General features: G+C 38.8%; 1 protein-coding gene across 10 annotated transcripts; it reads left to right on the top strand.

Annotated features, from left to right (window-relative positions):
• Nucleotides 1–620: 620 nt before the first annotated feature.
• LOC104116338 (uncharacterized) lies at nucleotides 621–17,037 on the top strand. 10 transcript variants are annotated; one of them, XM_070177453.1, is made up of 8 exons: nucleotides 631–985; nucleotides 3,733–3,857; nucleotides 5,213–5,575; nucleotides 5,675–5,721; nucleotides 6,667–6,729; nucleotides 7,125–7,257; nucleotides 16,061–16,113; nucleotides 16,727–16,844. In XM_070177453.1, exons 2-7 carry the CDS (start codon nucleotides 3,749–3,751, stop codon nucleotides 16,063–16,065), a joined length of 720 nt encoding a protein of 239 aa, XP_070033554.1. In that variant the 5' UTR covers nucleotides 631–985; nucleotides 3,733–3,748; the 3' UTR covers nucleotides 16,066–16,113; nucleotides 16,727–16,844. The 10 variants fall into 10 exon arrangements, with proteins under 10 accessions (XP_070033553.1, XP_070033550.1, XP_070033549.1 ...); XM_070177449.1 differs by lacking the exon at nucleotides 16,061–16,113 and having other exon boundaries at nucleotides 625–980; nucleotides 16,727–17,037; XM_070177448.1 differs by lacking the exon at nucleotides 16,061–16,113 and having other exon boundaries at nucleotides 625–985; nucleotides 3,724–3,857; nucleotides 16,727–17,037.
• Nucleotides 17,038–21,074: the final 4,037 nt, after the last annotated feature.

The following is a 21,074-nucleotide window of genomic DNA, read 5'->3' as shown; positions in this document are numbered from 1 at the left end:
TTCTTTACTAGCACAAATGATATAATTAATATTGTGGACAAATTAAAATTTTCTATTTGGAATAGAAAATTAGATTATATCGTTGAAGTATACATGTGAAATATATTTAGCACTCACAATTAATATTTATATATATAATAGTTGTATATAAAATATAATCCAATTTGAATTGGATTGTCGCGAAAATCTGTCCATAAGGACATTCGGCATTCGGCAGAATCTTTCCGGTAAGAATGGGATTCAATATTTCTAATTTTTCTTTCGAGAGGAAGTGATTCTTAAATAATACTTTCTTCTTTTTTATTTTACATAAATACTACAGACATGAGAAATAAGGAAAATGGTATAATTGAATCTCTTAATTTAAGGTATTAATAATGAATTATATATGGAGAGAGACTGTAGAGAATATGGAAAGAGGAGATTAAGAGGAAAAAAGAAAAATGTATAACTAAATTTTCTAATTTAAGGTACTAATAATAGATTGTATATAGTTTATATTTAGGGCGAGTAATATACAAAACTAGGATAATTTTGATAAATAAATTTAAAATTTTGTATGTGAAGTAAACAATCTCATTAACTAAAGATTGACTACTCCCTCCCATCCCAGGAAGCATGACCCAAATTTTAGGAGATCTTGATCTAATTCATTTTAGCTCAAATAACTTTTTGAGCGGGTCATTTGACCAACTCATTTTTACCCGTCAAAAGTTTTACAACCCCTGTCCACAGCCATTTTCAAACTTTTAGATCACCCATCTGTGTGCGTGAGTAGAGAGAGAGAGAGACACTAATTTAAAATAGCTGATCGAACGTCGAAGCCTGCTGCGAACTTTGCAAGTTGGAAAAAAACGTCGGCAGGTTGAATCAACTTCAAGTTACGCCGGAGTCTCTCCGTTGGCTGAATAGACGGCCAAGTAACATCACTCCATTGGCGGTTTCCTTTTCGCGTTCTCTTTCTCCGGCGAATTCGAGTTGTAAGGTACCGACATTTTTTAAATTCATTAATTCGAAATTAAATAAAGTTTGAGTAACTTAAAATTAGATCAATATTGAGGTTGTGAACGGTTATCACTTTTAAGGATTTGTTTGAAATGTAAATTAAGCATAAATAAAGATGTATGTGTGCTAATATTTCGTTGTTTCCTAAATAATTAAAACACAAGTAACTCTATATGTATTTGAATTCCTTTAATTTTTTTCTCTTTTTATTGTAAGGAGTATTTCGTTATAATAAATGGAAAGAACAATTTTACTTTAATGAAAATGAAACAATACTGTTTTTAGTTTGATGATGGTGGTATCAAAACCATGGCACACCTCAACTATTTTACCGGGTACCTGCTATCCCCCCACTAGTACACATGCCGAGTAACTCTGTCCACCAAAGTCGATTATTCCACTTGGTACGTACTACCTCCCATCAACAACAGATACCGTATAAGTTTGTTCACCACAGCCGAGGTGGATGAGAATAATAGCCTGTTTGGCCAAGCTTTTTTTGGGCCAAAAGTGCTTTTTTTTGGGCCAAAAGCACTTTTGGCCAAAAATTGAGGTGTTTGGCCAAGTTTTTGGAAGGAAAAAAATGCTTTTGAGGAGAAGCAGAAGCAATTTTTGAGAAGCAGAAAAAAGTAGCTTCTCTCCGTAAACACTTTTCTGAGAAGCACTTTTGAGAAAAATACACTTAGAAGCAGTTTTCAAAAGCTTGGCCAAACACTAATTACTGCTCAAAAGTGTTTTTCAAATTAATTAGCCAAACACAAACTGCTTCTTACCAAAAATACTTTTTTAAAAAGTACTTTTGAGAAAAACACTTCTCGAAATAAGTTGATTTTAGAAGCTTGGCCAAACAGGCTATAAATCACCTAGTATTTTTTTTTTGCCTTGTTTTTATGAAGGTGCTTTATATTCGAGGGAATGAAGATGTAACTAGCAAAATGGAGATATTTCTGAATAGTCTCTTTTTTTTTGTAACATTTGCTAGACTAGTTTTGTGAAATATTTGCCTGCACGAAAGCATTTGGGATTAATATCTGATAAGCGAATTTCGAAAATTAGAGAAAGTTTCTTTATCATGCTTTTCCAACAATCAAATACACTAAACATAATTGAAAATTAGAATCTACTTATAGTTTTTGTAGTAATAGTGAATTAGTATTACAAGGTTATCAATTTTTCAATATTTATTTTATCTCCGTACTCTCAATTTATGAATATTAATTACCGGTGGAAAGTACTTTAGGAGCACACAGTAATATTTGAGTCCCCCCCCCCCCCCCCCCAAACCCACCTTCTTTTTGCGATTGTTTAGTTTTGAATAAACACATATTTTTTTAATAAAGCAAGATAAGTTTAATTTTGACTAACATTAAGGGTGTGTTTGTTTGGGAAAATGTTTTCATGGAAAATGAGTGGTTTTATCACTTATTTTTCCTTGTTTGGTTGGTGAGTGAAAATGTTTTCCCGGAAAATATTTTCTAGTGTTTGGTTAGAGAGTAGAGAATATTTTTTATGCTACTCTCCTCAATTCCTTCCCCCAAGTCCCCATGTTTCCTTGCTCCCCCCTCCAAATTTTTGGGTTTGTGTGAATTTTTAGAAGAATAATTAAATTGTTGAAGAAAATATTTAGAATATTCTTCTAAAAATTCACACAAGCAATTTAATTATTTTCAGGAACTAATGTGTTGTTTTACTTTTTTTACGCAAAATAACGTTAAAATTTATGCTCCATAACTAAAAAGAAAATACTCTTTTTTTGGTTGAAAAAGAAAATAATCTTTCTACAACATGAAAATAAAGTAATCATTTTATTGAAATAAAAGAAAATACTTTTTCTACATCATGAAAAGAAAATACTCATTTTGTTGAAATAAAAAAAATAGTTTTTCTACATCATGAAAAGAAAATACTTTTATTGTTGAAATGAAAGAAAATACTTTTTCTACATCATGAAAAGAAAATACCCATCATTTTGTTGAAATGAAAAAAAATAGTTTTTCTACATCATGAAAAGAAAATACTTTTTTTGTTGAAATGAAAAAAAATACTTTTTCTACATCGTGAAAAGAAAATACTCATTTTATTGAAATGAAAGAAAATAATTTTTCTACATCATGAAAAGAAAGTATTTTTTTTGTTAAAATGAAAAAAATATTTTTTTATATCATGAAAAGAAAACTCATTTGTTGAAATGAAAAAAAAAATCTATCTATAACATGAAAAGAAAGTACTATTAATAATATTTTTATTAAGGGTGGGGTTGGGGTGGGGCAGGGCAGGGTGGGGATGGGGAATAGGGTGGGGAAGATTGAAAAAGAGTTTTGGAAAATGTTTTCCCTTCTCTTGATAGGGAAAACATTTTCCTCCAACAGGAGGAAAATGAGTTAATGAGGAATATGTTTTCCAAAACATTTAAGCCTACCAAACATGGGAAAATTGAAAAACATTTTCCTTCGTACCAAACACACCCTAAATAACCACTTTTAGGTCTAATGACATTGATCTCCATGTTGTGCCAAGTGAACCAATTCAAGTGTTAATGCATAATATGAACACTTTGGATGTAATTTTTATATTTGAGCGATAGCTTGTTTAGAAATATAGCTTTCATCAATATTAAATCTAAACATCAGCATACTACCACAACTATAGCAGATTATAGTAACAAAAAGCTGTATTCCTCCCAAAAGAAAACAAAAAAGCTAACTTAGTATGAGAAAGTGTTTGCAGAAAATTTCTCCATTCAATGGCCAGAAAGAGAGGCAGAACTTTCAAAAAGAGTCAAAAAATCACGAAGGATGCTCAGGAGAAGCATCAAGTGGAAAAGGAAGATGATATATTAATCAAGCAAGAAGGTACTATCTTCTTGTGCATTTTGTTCTACTTAACATGTGGGTAAATATTATGTCAGTTATATGCAAACTATGCCGAAAAGTAAAAAATAAAAACAAGAAGAGTGTGTCACTTATCTTTGAAAACAAAAATGCTGGAAGCAAGAATCAGATAACAGTTTCATTTACTTAACTGGGGCACAAAATTCCTAGAGCAGAAACTGCTATTTTACCTGTTTGCCTTTCTTTGAAGTTATATTCCAAATGGTATGTTGTCTTCTCCATTTGTGTTAGTGCTTTGTGTTCATGTCATGAAATAAGTGCTGCTACTAGGTTCTTCCATTTCTTTCTTGTGCATGCTGCCCAAAAAGGAGAAAAGATTATTCATTTGCTAGCTTTATCTCTATGAGGCTCCTCTGATTTCAAGAAGTTATGGAAACGCGATAAGGAAAATACAAGCTTGCGACTCTAATAGCAAGAAACAATAAGCTCTCTGCACTTTGTTTTTATCTAGAAACTTGCTTGTGTGAATTTTTTTTTTCTTCTTACTTAAATGAGATATTGGGGGTTGGAGAGTGGAGTAGAAAAACATTACTATTCACTAATCAGCGCAATCACCTAATAATCCCTTTCATCCTACTATAAGTGAGGTCAATGGAAGAGAGTATCTGGAAGTGACTGGCTTCATAATAATTAGACCACACCACTTTGCTCTTCGTTAGTTGTATATATTATCATCTGATATGTGTTACCTTTTACCTCCAGAGGGTGCCATAACTAAAATACATTGTTAAATATGAAACATATTAACTTTGGAAGTGACTGGCTTCACTATAGTTAGACTAACAACCTCATGGAATTTTGAGCAGACTTCTCGAAGTTGGTGACACCTTTGCTTTGTTTAGCTTGTAAAAAAAAGAATCTGAGTTAGCTGCTGATCAAACATCAACTTTTAGGTTAGCATGGTTACCTTATTGTTGTTTAATTTAACACTGTTTTAAGCTTGAGGCATGCCTCATACATTCTGAAGTGTAACTTTTCTTGTTTGGATGCAATTTCATCTCAAAATATCAAACACGTACCATCTACTTTTTTTAATCCCAAACGATGTATTTCCTTTTTATGCAACAATAAGGTATACAAAGGGCCCATTTAATCCCACAGATGGCTGGCCCAGTTAGTTTTCTTTTTTGGGTTAAGGGTCCATTTGGAATTAGCCATTCTATTAAACGTTCTTCCATGTGTGGCCAGCATGATAAATGACTGCTGAACTGCCATAAAGGCACCTTTCGTCAGAACTTTTTCTTTCTGTTTTGGCCCTATTTTTGAGATTTTTCATAAATTCATTGTGATTGAAAATCTGAGATTATCTATTACAGCTCAATTATTGTCCCATCTTTTTCTAGTTGAACGTCAAAGTGCTGCAATTAGGGCCATTCGTGATGTGGAGACCGAACAATTACTAACTCAGCTGCGTTTGCTTCGGTCGAATTTCAATGAAGAGCAGCTGCAAATTCCAGTAATGCAATTTTTTAGGGAAAACCTTCCGAACCTGGCTGTTACTAGGAAAGAGGATGGCACTCATGAAGTGAAATGGAAAGAGGCTGATGATAATCTAAGCATCGACCTACTTGATGGAAGAAATCTGCATGCTTCTCTTCTACAACAGCTGTCAATGGCTTACCCTGATTGCTCCAATGCCATACCATCATTTAGTGGATTTGGACTTTCAAGCAAATCCGGTATCTTAAAGTCTCTCCTCTGGCATCCTTTTCTGAAATCTGAAAATTCAAGGTTCTTGAGTTTGTTTTCTCTGACTTGCTTTATCTAATTGTTGACAGTTAAAGCAACTCTCTTTGGTGCTGAAAACATGCAGATCAAGCAATTCGTATGTTATGCTGTTCATTTACTTTTTGCTACACTTTCAATGGTTAATTATCATGCCATTAATCTTGCAATACCATATTTCAATTTTCAAGATGCGTTGCTTGCATGCCTGCTCTTTCATTTGGTTGATAAGTTCTAGCTTTTAACTTGTGGAACAGTGGAAGTAAGAAAGCTAGTTGGTACTCTGTAGGGGTGGCAATTTGAGCCCAAACCCGCCCAACCCGCCCGGAGATTAATGGGTTGGGCTACAATATTTTAGCTCATGGGTCAATTTGGGCAAGTTAACCCATTATTTTTTGTAGCTCATTCTGACCCATGAAGTAGCCCAAATACAACCCATGAAACTCACCCCAAAACAAAGGGATCTCAACCCAACTTATCTAGAAATTTACTTAGTTACCACACACCCACCCCACCCCCCAACCCCCCGCAAAAAAAAAAATTGTATTTTCAATTTTCTGCTTTTTCGTTTTCCTGCACCACCCACCCACCCCAATCCCCCACCCAACCCCCAACCCCATTAAATTTTTTTTAAAAACTTTTTTTTTGTATTTTCAATTTTCTGTTTTTACGTTTTCCTGCACCACTCACCCCCATTGTTTAGCCCATTTTGACCCAGCCCATCTTAGCCCAAGTAAACTTTGGGCTGGGGTAGGCAATGACCCATTTATTGACCTAATCTATCTTGACCCGCCCAAATTCAGCCCAACCCGCCCATTTGCCACCCCTTTGTAACCTTCTTTCTTTCTCAATTTTCTGGTGGAGGTGAGGGGAGGTTAAAGCCATTTGTGGCCTTTGGCACTGGCTTATCTCCTAGCTTTTGTAGAAGTGTTCAGTTATGAAGCTTCCTATTTCTTTTGATTGATCACCTGATGAGACTTTCTGACCTGTGATATATTGTAATGGTTTCTTTCTTCTTATTCCTTATGTCATTCTGCATTTATAGGTTCTAGAAGAATTGTCTGATGCTCAGATGTTTGAGCTGCTGGATACTCATCAGACTCCTGGTGTATGTAGCTTCAAAATACTTTTGCACAGTTCACATAGTTATTACTTTTTTGCTGTATCATTTTTCTCTTTCTGTATTTTATGGCTGAATGAATGCGTTCATTTAATATCTCCTAAAAGGCATTTCGATAGAAATGTTTACGTAACATTTATACCCAGAAACATGAAGCATTGTCTTTCGTTTTGCTTTTTCTGCACCTGGACCAGTGGGTAGTATTAGATTTGCCATCAGACTTCACTGGCATGTAGTTTTATGGGAACAATGCTTGTGTAATTAATATTAGGACAGCGGGTCATGTAGGATGCTTTCCTTTGAGAAGAATGTCTGCAACCTTTTTGAAATGTTGACTAGTATATACGCCAGCATACATACTCTTAACTATTTTATAATTACAGGTGAATAACAATCAGTTATCTGTTGGGATGACACCCAAAACTCTAAGGCTTCCTAAGACTGGAGAAGTGCTTCTATCGGTGCATGGCTCTCCTCTTGGTGTTTTCAAGGAAGATAACATGGAACCAATACATGGTATGGTTCTCTTCTAACTTTAATATATGAAGGATGAGTTTGATGATAAGAAAGTTAATTGCGTTTCATTTACCAAACTAGTTTACTTTTTAATTACTTGGAGTGCTGAAAGACATATTTGTCTTATCTTTATCAAATTTCTTCCTGCAACATTTTCATCACACCTTATTTTATTAGTTCATCTTATATGGGCTTACTTTGTGCTATAGAGTTAGAAGATGGATGAATGGCGTGCAGTGATTTTATTAGATTGGAATAGAAGATATAGTTCCTCATTGTAAATAAATGTGCTAAACTGGTGAACACTTGACTTAGAGAGATCTCAGACAACTAGGAAGAGACAATATCACCCATAAAGTGGCCACATGCTTCTAATTGTCTTACTAGAGCTATATTGATGAGCAATTGTATAAATTATGATAGAAATTATTCTAATATTGATGAAAAGATTGCATTATTTCTTTCCATATGTCAAAGCTTTGGTTAGCAGATGCTGTGCGAAGTAGCATATACTAGGTGAAGTAGTTGGTGCATGCATGTTGGCCCGACAACACCGTTATCCAAAATAAAAAAGAATGCTGATGAGATAAGACGGGTAAAATACAGGTGGCTCAGTCACATTTTCTTTTCTCCATTTTGGTTCATTTAGCATTTTCTTTCGGTTGTATATAAATACTGCAAGTCAAATAATGTATTTTCTTAGCTCATCTCTTTTGTAAGCTTGTGAGTTTTCACAATTATTGTCCAGTTAAAAAAAGTCAATAAGGTGCTTCGGGTTATAGTCTTTGTCATGCACGTACTTGTTTTCTTCTTGTGTGTTGTTTAACTTAATTACCCTCGACTTAGAGAAATATATGAGATTTAAATAGAAACCTGAATATATGTCTTGAACTTTTGATAGATTACTAGAGATCATATATATGGACGATTTCAGCCATTTGTGAAGTTTTCTTTTTCTTTTGCTGTAATTGGTGAAAACTGAATTTAACTTGTTAGATTCCAAAGGAAACCATAAGCCAATCCGTTGAGTGTGTTAACGTTGTTAACCATCATAACACTCCGATAGGAGTAAATTCGTGTTTGTCTTTCTTTTTCTTTTGCTATTTAATTGAGAGGAAACTTTGAATTTCAAAAGAAGTTAAGAAGGGATAATAGTCAAAGTTAAGATAAATTGAATGCGGTTTAATGTATGGTCAAAATCCATCTTTAGTCGAAATGGTATTAGTAAAACATTCCTGGGATATCACGCATCGAAGCAATCTAATTATCAGCGAAGGCCGCGGTCGAAGAGTCAGTAAGACCGAAGTCGAGGAGTTGTCATCGAGGCCGAGGTCGAGCACCCTTAAAAGAGCTGTAACGGCTAGTTTTGAGATAGGATACAAAAGAGAATATTCTAATGAATATTCTGTGCACTTGTACTGTTAGGGTTTTTAGCAACATGTTCCCTATAAATAAAAAGAGACACAATGATAGGGGACATGTGATATTCATTTGTAAAAATACACTTTGACTTGAGAAAGAGAATCGGATCTCATTGCAAATATACAAACATCACTTTTTCACTAAGATTCTTGTCTACACTTTTCCACTAAATTCAAGAATAACTCAAATATTCAAAGGATTGTCCATCACTCATCATTGTCAGAAAGAACATTCACTGATTCCATCTATTCTTGGGTGACTCATTCATTCTATTTACTTAAATGCCATTTAGTGTTATTCATTGATATTGAATGTTACATTATTGCCTTTGATTTCCGGAATATTTATTGCATACTGACGCTGCTATCCGAATATATCTACATAGCATTTGTTGCATTTTTAAGAACTCCATCTTAGGGATATTATTGTTAGATAAGATTAACCCTCATTTATATAAATTCAATTATTTGAACCAAGATCTATATTTTTGGTCAAATAATTTGGCGCCGTTTGTGGGGATTTCTTAGCTACATTTTTAGTTTCCTCTAGATCTACAATAAATGCAAGTCACTAACGTCAAAACCCCCAGATCTTCTTTCTTTGTCCATACAAAACCCTACATGGCAGGTAATCAAGGAGAAAGGACAAAAATAATAAGTGACTTCCCAACCAACCTCATGAATGTCATCAACGAAAGTTGTGAAACAATAGGCGAGGACACGATGCCCAACGCGTCCCTTAGGCAAGAGAGGTCACCTCCCCCACACTGCAGCATAAAAAAAACCAGCGAAAAAGGGGCCTCCACGTCTGCAGACGAAGGGACACCCCCAGCTGTAAAGAAGCTCCTCGAAGCATGGCTGACCGACACGCTAGCAAGTGTCGTCAACAAACCCGCTCCAGGCATGACTGTAGAAACCGCAAGAGCTTGCATGATACAACAAACAGACGAGCAGTGCAACCGACCAAACCATCCAATGACAGGTATAAATCACAACATTACTGACAGTGTAGGTGACAACGCCCTCGCTGCCATTCTAAAGAAGATTGAAGAAATGGAGAATGAAAACAAGGCACTCCGAGACCAGATGAAAGAATACCAAAAACGAGTTGACAAGATACCGGGCGCTCCTAAGCTGCTGCCAAAAAGGGACGCCAGCAGGTTCGTAGAGCAGTCGTACAACGATGATGCAGGCCCGCATGCCATACCAAAGACCTTCCTCAGGATATACGATGGAACGACCAATCCTGAAGATCATGTGACTCACTACGTCACCGCCGTAAAAGGCGACGACCTCGCCAAGGAACAAGTGTCCTCCATGTTGCCGAAGAAGTTTGGCGAAACCCTTACGGGAGGGACATTAACATGGTATTCGCAGCTACCAGCCCATTCCATATAAACTTTCGAAGAGATGGCCGATAAGTTCGTAACCGCCCATTCCGGAGCCAAGAAGGCCGAAGCAAGAGTCAACGACACATTTGCTATTAAGCAGTCCTTGGGGGAGAGACTGAGGGACTTCCTTGCCCGGTTCAACATAGTAAGGATGACTTTGCCGAACGTATCCGAAGGGATGGCAGTTGCAGCTTTCCAGAACGGCCTGAGTAGGGACGGTTCAAGAACAACTAGAAAATTGTTGAGCCGATTGATGAAGTATCCTCCAACCACTTGGGACAAAATCCACAATGCTTATTGTGCTAAGGTCCGAGCAGACGAGGACGGACTTAATGGACTAACTCACCGGCTAACCTCGGTACAAGTCGAATCCAGAAAAGAATGAATAGACAGCACCAGAAGATATTACCCGATTCCGCGACCTAACAGGGAACGACATCAACCATATGTCAGGGCGACCGTCGTGCCCTTTCCCCGCTACGAAGAAGGCCCGTCCAAGACAAGGACAGGGACTCATCGGAACGACAGAGGTATGCCTCATTTATTGTCTGCTCACAATTTTTGTGTGTCACCTACAGAAATAGTCTACGCTCTTGAGAAACTTGGAACAAAGGTGAAGTGGCCGCCGAAGATGAGATCAGACCCGAACACCAGAAAATCTGACGCCCTCTGTGAGTTCCACCAGGAACGCGGGCACACAACAGAAGATTGCATTGCCCTCAGACAAGAAGTCGTAAAATTATTATGGCAGGGGCACCTTAAAGAGCTATTAAGCGATAAGAGGAGGACCAACTTCGCCAGAGGACGTGAACATCAAGGCCCGCCGAAGCTGCCATTGCCAGCTCGTACTATTAACATGATCATCGGTGGCGGCGATGACGCCTTTATTAACAACGTGAAGTTCACCACTACTCACAAGCTCAAGCGGCCCATCACTCGCGAACGGTATGACGGACTCGAAGAAAGTATCATCTTCGACGAGTCGGATGCCGACTGTTTGACTTTTCCTCATAATGATGTCCTCGTTATTACTTTACGCATTTTAGATACCGATGTCAAACGCATCATGGTGGACGATGGAAGTGGCGCATGCATTATCCATCCCCGAGTCCTTACCCAAATGAGACTCGAGGATAAGATAGTGTCACGCTGCATCACGCTAACCAGTTTTAACAATGTAGTTGAGCAGATGTCCAGGGAAATTACACTCCCCGTCCTCGCCGGCGACGTGACTCTGGAGACAACATTCCATATCATGGACTAGGCCACTACGTACAACGCCAGAGTGGGACGACCATGGATATATCCCATGAGAGCCATCCCCTCCAGCCTATACCAAATAATTAAATTCCCAACTCCATGGGGAATATTCAGCATTCGCGGGGAACAACGCATATCCCGGGAATGCTACCGCATTGTCTTGGACAGCACGGCCACCCAATAGAAAAAAGACAAAGAAAAAGAGACATAGCAATCAACAGGGTCGAGTTCGAAGCAAGAAGAGACCGAGGACGTCATCATGGCAAGAAGGCCTATATCGGTTGCAAACTCCGGGAACCAGGTAAATTCAGTCAATTCTTAATAGCTAATACAGATTTGTTTGATTTTAGCCATGCAGATATACCGGGCATCCCAAAGGAAGTCGCCACACACAAATTAAACGTCGGCCCATCCCCCCCCCCCAAGTAAGACAAGTCAGGTCGTAAATTTAACTCCGCCATCAATGATGCAGTCCGCGGGGAGGTGGAAAACCTGTTAGAGAATGGCTCCATCAGGGAGTCGAAGTACCTCAAGTGGATCGCCAACGTAGTGATGGTCAAAAAGAAAAATGGAAAATGGCGGATGTGTGTGGATTTCACGGACTTAAACAAAGTATATCCGAAGGATTCGTTCCCATTAACCCATATCGACTAACTCATTGACGCAACAGACGGGCATGAACTATTGAGTTTCTTGGACGCTTACTCAGGCTATAATCAAATTCTTATGGAGCAAGAAGATCAGGAGAAGACCACGTTCATCACCCACCAAGGAATGTATTGCTATAAGGTTATGCCGTTTGGTAACAAAGATGTTCAAAGACCAGCTCAGTAAGACCATGGAGGTATATATAGACGACATGTTGGTCAAGTCCGAAAGGGCATAGGATCACTTCGATCATTTGAAAGAAACTTTCGACATACTCAGACGGTACGGAATGAAGTTGAATCTGGAGAAATGCGCGTTTGGGTTTTCTGGTGTTGCAGGGAGGGATCGAGGTCAACCCAGATCATATCAAAGTCATCGAGGGGATATCGAAACTCTTAACCACCAAAAAACAAGTCCAAAGGATGAGTGGTCGAATTGCTGCTCTATCAAGGTTCATCTCGCGGTCGTCAGATAGATGTCACAAATTTTTTGGTGTACTCAAGAAGGACAACGACCTCGAATGGACTCCCGAGTACGTCCAGGCTCTGCGAGAACTGAAGTCATACCTATCGTCACTACCGTTTCTTTCAATACCCGAACCTAGGGAGCAACTCCTCGTCTATCTAGCCGTCTCTGATGTAGCGGTAAGCGGAGTCTTGATCCGCAAAAACAAAGGTACACAATCTCCCATCTATTACATTAGCAAAATACTCGTCGACACTGAGACAAGGTACCCGCACCTAAAAAATTAGCTCTGGCCCTGGTCGTAGCTTCATGAAAGCTTAGACCCTATTTCCAATGCCACCCCATCTCGGTCGTCACAACCTTTCCCCTGAAGAGCATTTTGCATAAACTTGAGCTGTCGGGGAGGCTGGCAAAATGGGCCATCGAGCTAAGTGAGCACGATATCATGTACCAGCCGCGAACGACGGTAAAGTCACAAGTGCTCGCCGACTTCAGTGCCAAAATAATGCTCGAAGTTGAAAGGGAAGCCGTCCAAGCTTCCCTCCAAACACAAGACCTCTGTGTCTTTTACACCGATAGCGCATCCAAGATATCAGGGTCCGAATTGGGGACTCGTACTCAAGGTTCCAATAGGTGAAGTAATTCGCTAGTTCATAAGGTGCTCGGATATGACTAACAATGAGGCCTAGTATGAGGTTGTAATTGCAGGATTAAGGCTAGCACTCAAGTAGGGGCGAAACAGTTGAAACTCCGCTGCGATTCCCAACTTGTAGTCAACCAAGTCATAGGGACTTTCCAAATCAAGGAACAAAGGTTACAAAAATACCAGACTGAATCTGCAAGCTATTGCTTGAGTTCGACGAGTGCCAGCTCGATCAGATCCCATGTGCGCAGAATGCCGAAGCATATGGCCTCGCCAAACTGGCCACAACTACCAAAAGCATCACGACCGTAGATCAAAGCGTAGTTCATCTCCTCAACTCATCATTGGACCAAATCGAGGTAAAAACCATAAACTTAACTTGGGACTCGCGCAATGGTATTATTGCATATTTTCAGGACGACATACTACCAGGTGACAAAAAGGAATCCAAGAAACTAAGAATGCAAGCGGCCGGATACAATCTCCTACATAGCGATCTGTACAAGAGGACTTACGTCGGCCCTCTGGAAAATTGTTTGGGCCCGAACCTGACCCAGCGCATCCTCGAAGAAGTCCATGAAGGCCAATGTGGAGCTCACTCCGGCAATCGAGTACTGGTCAGATGCCTCATACGGGCCAGATACTATTGGCCCACTATGGAAAAGGACGTCGCAGACTTCGTGAGGAAATGCGAACAATGCCAAAAGTACGCCCCAATGATTCATCAAACATGCGAACACCTCCACTCAGTCACCTCCCCTTGTCCGTTCATCAAATGGGGAATGAACATCGTGGGTCCTCTCCCAGCAGGGCGGGGTAATGTATGATTCCTTTTGGTTTTAACTGACTATTTCTCTAAATTGGTGGAAGCAGGAGCATTTGCCCAAATACGGGAACATGAAGTAATCACCTTTATATGGAGAAACGTCATCTGCCGATTCGGCCTACCCAAGAAAATCAGCTGTGACAGCGGACCCCAGTTCACAGGAAAGAGAACCGCCAATTTCTTCGAGAAATGGCATATTAAGAGGATACTCTCAACCCCATATCACCCAGCGGGTAACGGGCAAGCAGAATCCTCCAATAAGTCCATACTAAACATCATGAAGAAAAAGCTCGAAGACGCCAATGGACTATGGCTAGAAATACTACTAGAAGTACTATGGGCTTACCGAACGACTCCGAAGATGAGCACAGGAGATACACCCTACTCTTTGGTCTATGGGATCTAGGCAGTAATACCGGCCGAGATTGGGGAACCCAGCCTAAGGTACTCCCACGAAAGCGGCACGAGTAACGATGAGAGAAGAAGGTAGGAACTCGACGAAATCGACGAATGAAGAGATATGGCATACATAAGAATGGTCGCACAAAAACAACAAGTAGAACGTTATTACAACAAGAAAGCAAAGGTTCGGCCGCTGAAAAACAGGGACTACGTACTGAAAGCTAAAACTCAAGCGAGCAAAGAACCCCCGGGAAGGCAAGCTGGGAACGAATTGGGATGGTCCATACAAAATCACAGCCCAAGCGAACAAGGGGTCATTCCAACTAGAGACAATGGAAGGAAAGTGACTATCAAACAACTGGAACATCAACCACCTCAAATACTTCAACTTCTAAGAGAAAAAGCGCCCTCCAAGTCGTACTCTTTTTCCCTCACTTGAGTTTTGTCCCATTTGGGTTTTCTCAGGGAGGTTTTTAACGAGGCGGCGAAGAGAACGCTTCGAGTCAAAGTACGCGAGGTGTTACATCCCATATTTTTTAACAAAAAAGTACGCTATAAGTCAATTGATGTAAGATCGGAAATGCGTTTCTCTTTGAAAGTATATAAAGTGATCTAATAATATTATATCCCGTATTTTCGTTCAATATACAAACGACTAGGTTGAGGACGAACGCACTTAAATGTGAGAAAGGAGATTTTGGACAAATAAAAATGAGCTGCTTGCTTACCCGACGTGCCTGCTTCACCACCTTACTTTCCGTCCTACTTGCTTGAGCTACTCGATTCATGTCTAAATTATTTATTGAGGATGAGACACATGTTTCAAAATGAAAAAAGGACCAACATGAATCACCTACTTTATTCAGTAGGTGACAAGTAGGTGCATCACCTACTTAGAGCTTGTGGATCAAATTAAAAGGGAATGGAAAAGGATAGAGATGGGCAAGTCTTGGGGCAGCCCAAGACCCATCTTCCCAAGCCCATTAGTGGGGCCATATAAACATAGATATATCTCAATTTCACTTAGAAAATAATTCATAATCCCTCTCTTTCTATTGCAACGTGAAGGAGCTCCAAAATATCATCCCAAGATCTCTCTCAAAGTTATCCTAGGATTCAAGACCAAATCCACAAGTTGGTAAGGTGATTTCTCTCTTGGAAGATCAAGATCACCTAGTTATCTCTCTCTACTTTGTTGTTTGGGGTAAAGAGCTTATTTGAGCTTGAAGTAAAGCTTAGTTGGATGAGTATTCTTGTTGCCAAGGTAAGGTTTAACTTCTCCTATATGTATTTAAGATCATCTATGTATATCTAGTTGATTTAATAAAGGAAACTTGTGAAGTAAGTTGAACTTCATGTTGAAGTGCTGTAGTTGCTGGACTATTTTGGAGTTGAATTCTTGATGTTTTATGGCTAAAAATCAGTAGAAATAACTTAAGAATACTATTGCTATTGTGGTTGATGTGTTTGGAAGAAGAGAAGGCTTGGAAAGTGCAAGTTAGAACTTGGTTATTGGGTAAGATGGTGTGGACTGTTTTGGTGATGTATTGTAATGAATATGAGGTTAGGTATTGATATATATATGTTTGTTGACATTCTCGACATGTTGGTCTTGTTTGTGGATTTGAGGAAAGTGAAAAGAATAAGGGGAGGTGTTGTCCAAAATTTAGTAGATGAGCTAGTCGCTCATTTGTGTTGAGTTCTAGCTTTCGTAAGCTTAACAATGGTCCCTTATTGTTTGTTGTAGATTGAAGTACTAACGGGCTGAACCGACGTCGTGTGGTTAGGTAAACGACAAAGGTATATTAAGGCTATCCCTTCTTTACTTTTGGCATGATCCATATGATACAAACGAAATGAGCAAACACACAACTTTCATAAATGGCTCTATTCATAGAAGTACTAGGAGTGCCTATGTTCTTGATTCCCCATGTCTCCTATTATTATATCATCTGTTCACGGGTTTTAGAAAAATACGTAAGTTGATAAAGTTTATCTGAGAGATCTTATTGACTTACTTCATTATGCATTGCATTCATTTATACATGTACATTGATCCATGAGTAGATGGCATTATATACACGTATATTATATGTATATGGGGTATGGGAAAAGGTTACGTCGTTATATACGCACCACCACCTGATCAACTAGTATACGTTGATTATTTCGCCCACAGAGGCTGAGATGATATGATGGTTTGCCCTCAGAGGCTTGATGATGTTATGTACTCATATACCTATGCATGGTATGATATTTACACGTATATGCATGACATTATAAATGTTTCACGATTCACAGAGATATTCAGACTTATATGTTAAGTTCTTTACACCGTGTTTCTTTCATGCCTTACATACTCGGTACTTTATTTGTACTGACGTCCCTTTTGCCTGGGGACACTGTGTTTCAGGCCCGCATGTCCCGATAGACAGGTGGACAGTCCTCCTAGTAGGCTATCAGCTCAGCGGAAGGTGTTGGTTCACTCCACTTGCTCCGAAGTTGCCTATTTGGTCAGCATGATTTGGACATGTATTGATTGGTATGGCAGGGCCCTGTCCTGACCTTTACGACGCTTATGTACTCTTAGAGGCTTGTAGACATATGTCATATATATGGATACTTGTATGGCTTTATAGGCCTATGTTTTGAGTGTACAAATGATCATGTCGGCCTTATAGGCACGCATGTCACGTGTATAAGTTTCTATATCATGTTGGGTCATCCAATGTCTAGTATTCCCTTATGTTTTATTCCAGTTATCTCATGATGGCCCTTCTGGCCCATTTACCTATGATGGTGTGATAATAAAGATATATTACGTTGGTACTCGGTTGAGTAAGGCACCGAGTGCCCGTCGCGGCTCTCCTATTTGGGTCGTGACAAAAGTGGTATCAGAGCAGTTCTGTCCTAGAGAGTCTACAATCCATGTCTATTAGAGTCTTGTTTATGGGTGTGTTGTGCACCACACTTAAAAGCAAGAGGCTACAAGGCATTTAGGACTGTCACTATTTCTTCTTACTCTAGATCGTGTGGTAGAGCCCAGTTGTAAGAATTCAAACTCCTAAATTCTATTTTATTCGTAATACAACGATACCTACATCTAGGAAGACAACTGGTAAGAGACTCACTGTGGTTGTGGAAGAGTTGAGTTAGAGGAACTCAATTTTGCATCAAGATTATGATGAGTAAATGTGAGGTCTTTAGTAGATCATGTGTGTACTAAGACGTGTAAGCTTCTTGATAAGGAGCCCTAAGGCATGAATATCTATCCACCCATATAGTTTAAAGCAACGAGAGAATCAGAAGGTAGATACATGTTTCAACAAGTAAAGGAAGCAATGTGAAGAAGGGTACGAGGTACCCAATTAGTGAAGATTATCAGTATTTTACAATTCAGGCGGAGAAATATAAGCATTTTAAGTTACCTTCAATTGTAACAGAGGTATGTACAATTGGCACACCCATCTCAGTTATTCTCCATGGGAGCCAATAGATATAGTTTAAAAGAAGGATGATATATCATGATTCAGCTGGGGTTAGAGTAACCCAAAATGATGGATGGATTGTTAGCGAGATGACATTTCCGAAGGATTTTATAATAGTCGGAATTGTGAGAATTTCAGAGATAGCGTTCCGGCAATAATTGAATGGACAACAAAAGAATAACCTTTAAAGTTCATTCAGGAAGACGCTTCCCTAAAGCAAGCATTGTCAGTAGAGTTAAGCTTAAAGGACTAAGTGTGCCACTTACACTAGGTGTCACTCTCGTGAGTAAGAAATTTCATTATCCTTAATATAGAAGGATTACCGCAAGGCGAGTAAGAGTCAGTGAATATGTAAAAAGATGCCAAAGATGAAGAGAGGGGGAAAGATGGCGTGATATGGTATTAAGTAGGAGTTATATGGTTCAGGGAACTATGGAATAGTAAAGGAAGAATACGATAAAAACGAGAAAGGGGTGAGATTTCACTTATTCAAATCCCACAGATAGGTTACGACTCCAGAACATTATGCAAGCACGACGGCATGGAGGAGCAGTAAAGGTTCCCGACCAGGATGTTATTGATAAATAAGTACGAATGAATACTTGATACATAAGGAGCCAGTGTAAGAGGTAAGTTAAGACAGAGGACATATCCCAAGAGAGATTACGCGGAATACAGATATGAGAATAGACTAACGAGAAGTTAGTAGTTGATTCAGGAAGAGCCTAGTTATGGCTAGACAAGAGGATACAGGCAAATCAGCAGATCGTGCAAGATAAACATAGTGAAATCCAATATGGTGAATTCAGTCTCGCAGTTATGACAATGTAATCCTTGAGAAATATTCAGATAAGAGTTGGGGTAGTTAAAGGTACTGTATTGGTGTTACGGAAATAAAAGAGGTTGCCACTGGGAAGACAGTCAAAATATCAGTTCAGAAGCAACCCTACAAGCACAAGGGTGTGGAGGTAAGTAACTAAGTATAATTATAGGTGAGGAAGAACATCAAAAAATTCCGTCGAGTATACGATGTAATAAGCTCGCAGCTTTACAAGGGTCAGAGGGTCCTCCCTAAGTACTACAATGAAAAACTAGCTGAGGAAATAAGAAAGAAGGCGTCAATCTAAGCATAGTAACTTGAAGAAGAAATGGTCATGTAAAAACAGTCCCACTACAGCATTGTATGCACTCCATAAGAAAGTGGCACCTACCGTGGCTAATGAATGGGAAGTGAAAAAAAATAATCCAAAAGTGACATTTGAGATCATATGAGTTACATGGAATTCTAGTATTTGTGGCCACTAAGATAAGCCAATTATTCATGCAGCATGTAGTAGAATGACCAGGAAAAGTAATTGCTTACGTTTAAAGAAAGCTGAGAAGGAACGAAAGGAATTATTTTATCAATGACCCAGAGTTAGTTACGTTATAAACACATTTAAGATTTTGGAGTATTATTCATGCAACATATATGTTAACATTCATACAGCCGTAAAAGACTCCGATATAAGTTAAAAGAAAGAATTGAGCATGGGTCATAGACAAAGAATTGAGTTGTTAGAAGAGTATATCATGGATATTTCATAGCGTCCATGAAAGGCTAAAGTAATAACTAATACCCTGAGCCACAGATCGGAAGATAGCTTAAGACTACATAAAGGCTGAGAAAGAAGAGGAAACTAAAGAGTTACATCAGCTAAGTAAATCAAGAGTCTGATTGTTGGACCTAGATAATTATAGAAATCGTGATTGAAACCATTGCAAAATCACTCTTAATATCAGAGGTACAAGAGAGATAGTACACCAACCATATTCTATAACGGCTCTACGATAAAGCCAGTTAGAAGAGTACCGGCCTCATAGAAAGTCAGTATGAGCTTCCATCGGATTGTGTATGCACCATAGGTGCAAGTATTATAGTAGAGCTTCAAGTTGTGGACGTGAATTATACCTATGTGGAAGGGAGGTTATGAATGAGATGGAAGATACGATGCGAGATTTTAAGGTATGTAAGGTAAAGGTATAGAAGGTACGAGATACTCATGTGCAGAAGGTTGTGAATAGTCCATACTTCAGATAGAGGGCTAGAAGCACTGGGATTCAGTATCAAGAAATGATAGTGGTGTAGTCAGTAACATATCTACCAGCCTATGGTTTCCAGGTACCGAGAGGTCTAGTTAAGAGAGTAAATAAGAGTTAGAGACAATATGATGTCTCACTTGAGGTTCCAGAATAACATAAGGAAATTTATGGTGCAAGCAAGTTAGAGGAGGTTGCGAGTAGTACAAATAGATATGTGTAGGTCGCAAGCTAAAGTATGGTAGAGAGACAATGTTTTAGGAAGACAGAAGTAAGGATAAGAAAAGACGAGTGAGAATAGGTAAGTCCTCGGGATTAAGCCCATCAAAACAAGAGAGCTGATGGTTTTCGTAAGTTATAGAAAGCTCAGTATAGAATGAGTGAACTCAGAGGAGTCTAAGACTATGAGCATTTAGAATAGATGGAATGCTGCCCTAGTAGTAGAATAAGAGTGTAATTTTGAAAGAAAAGAGGATGACATTTAGACATTTGATTGAGTAATGATCTAAAGAAAAGGGATTTCATGAATTGCACGGGATTAAAATACCCCTATAAGATGAATCACATTGGGATGCTATGAAATACAGTTATTGAAGTTGATCAAGCAAATCACTTCAAATGTTCCTCGATGCGACGTTAGCCCTAGTGACAGTGTATTACGTAAGAGGTTTCAAGTTATCAGTGGTAGATTGTAAATCAACATTGAGATGAATCACCAATGGATGGATAAAAGTTATAAAGTATGAGATAAGATTAGGCTGTCATTCTTAAGATGACCAGTAATGAGGAAAAATTAAAGGACTTAGATTTATACATATAGGATAAGCAACGAAAGTAACCTGGAGTTTGGTAGCAGACCTCAGTAACAATAAACCAAAGTAAGAGTTATGGTATAGTATGACCTACTTAGATGTAGTAAAGCCATAGACACCTAGAGGGATAACTTGTCATAATTCTGTATATGTTCACAAAGTGAGGCCCAGAGATTGGCTAAAAGTTGGATGAAAAATGAGAGAAGAGTCGCATAGGCGCACATACAAGGACAAAGTCATACAGACTGCATGATATAAGGTAGCAATAGTTACGAGATTGAAAGAAGTCCGACCACAAGTCGTGGTGTGAGTAAGAGGCCTAAAGGGGGGAATGCCCTGGCCTTTGGATTTATTCACAGAACAGTTGCCTAGATGGAAAGGA

This window comes from Nicotiana tomentosiformis, chromosome 6 (genome assembly GCF_000390325.3).
Source record: "Nicotiana tomentosiformis chromosome 6, ASM39032v3, whole genome shotgun sequence".
In the NCBI taxonomy this organism is placed as follows: Eukaryota; Viridiplantae; Streptophyta; class Magnoliopsida; order Solanales; family Solanaceae; genus Nicotiana; species Nicotiana tomentosiformis.
Note: the sequence above shows the minus strand (reverse complement) of the source record. Positions and strands in the feature narration are given on the sequence as shown.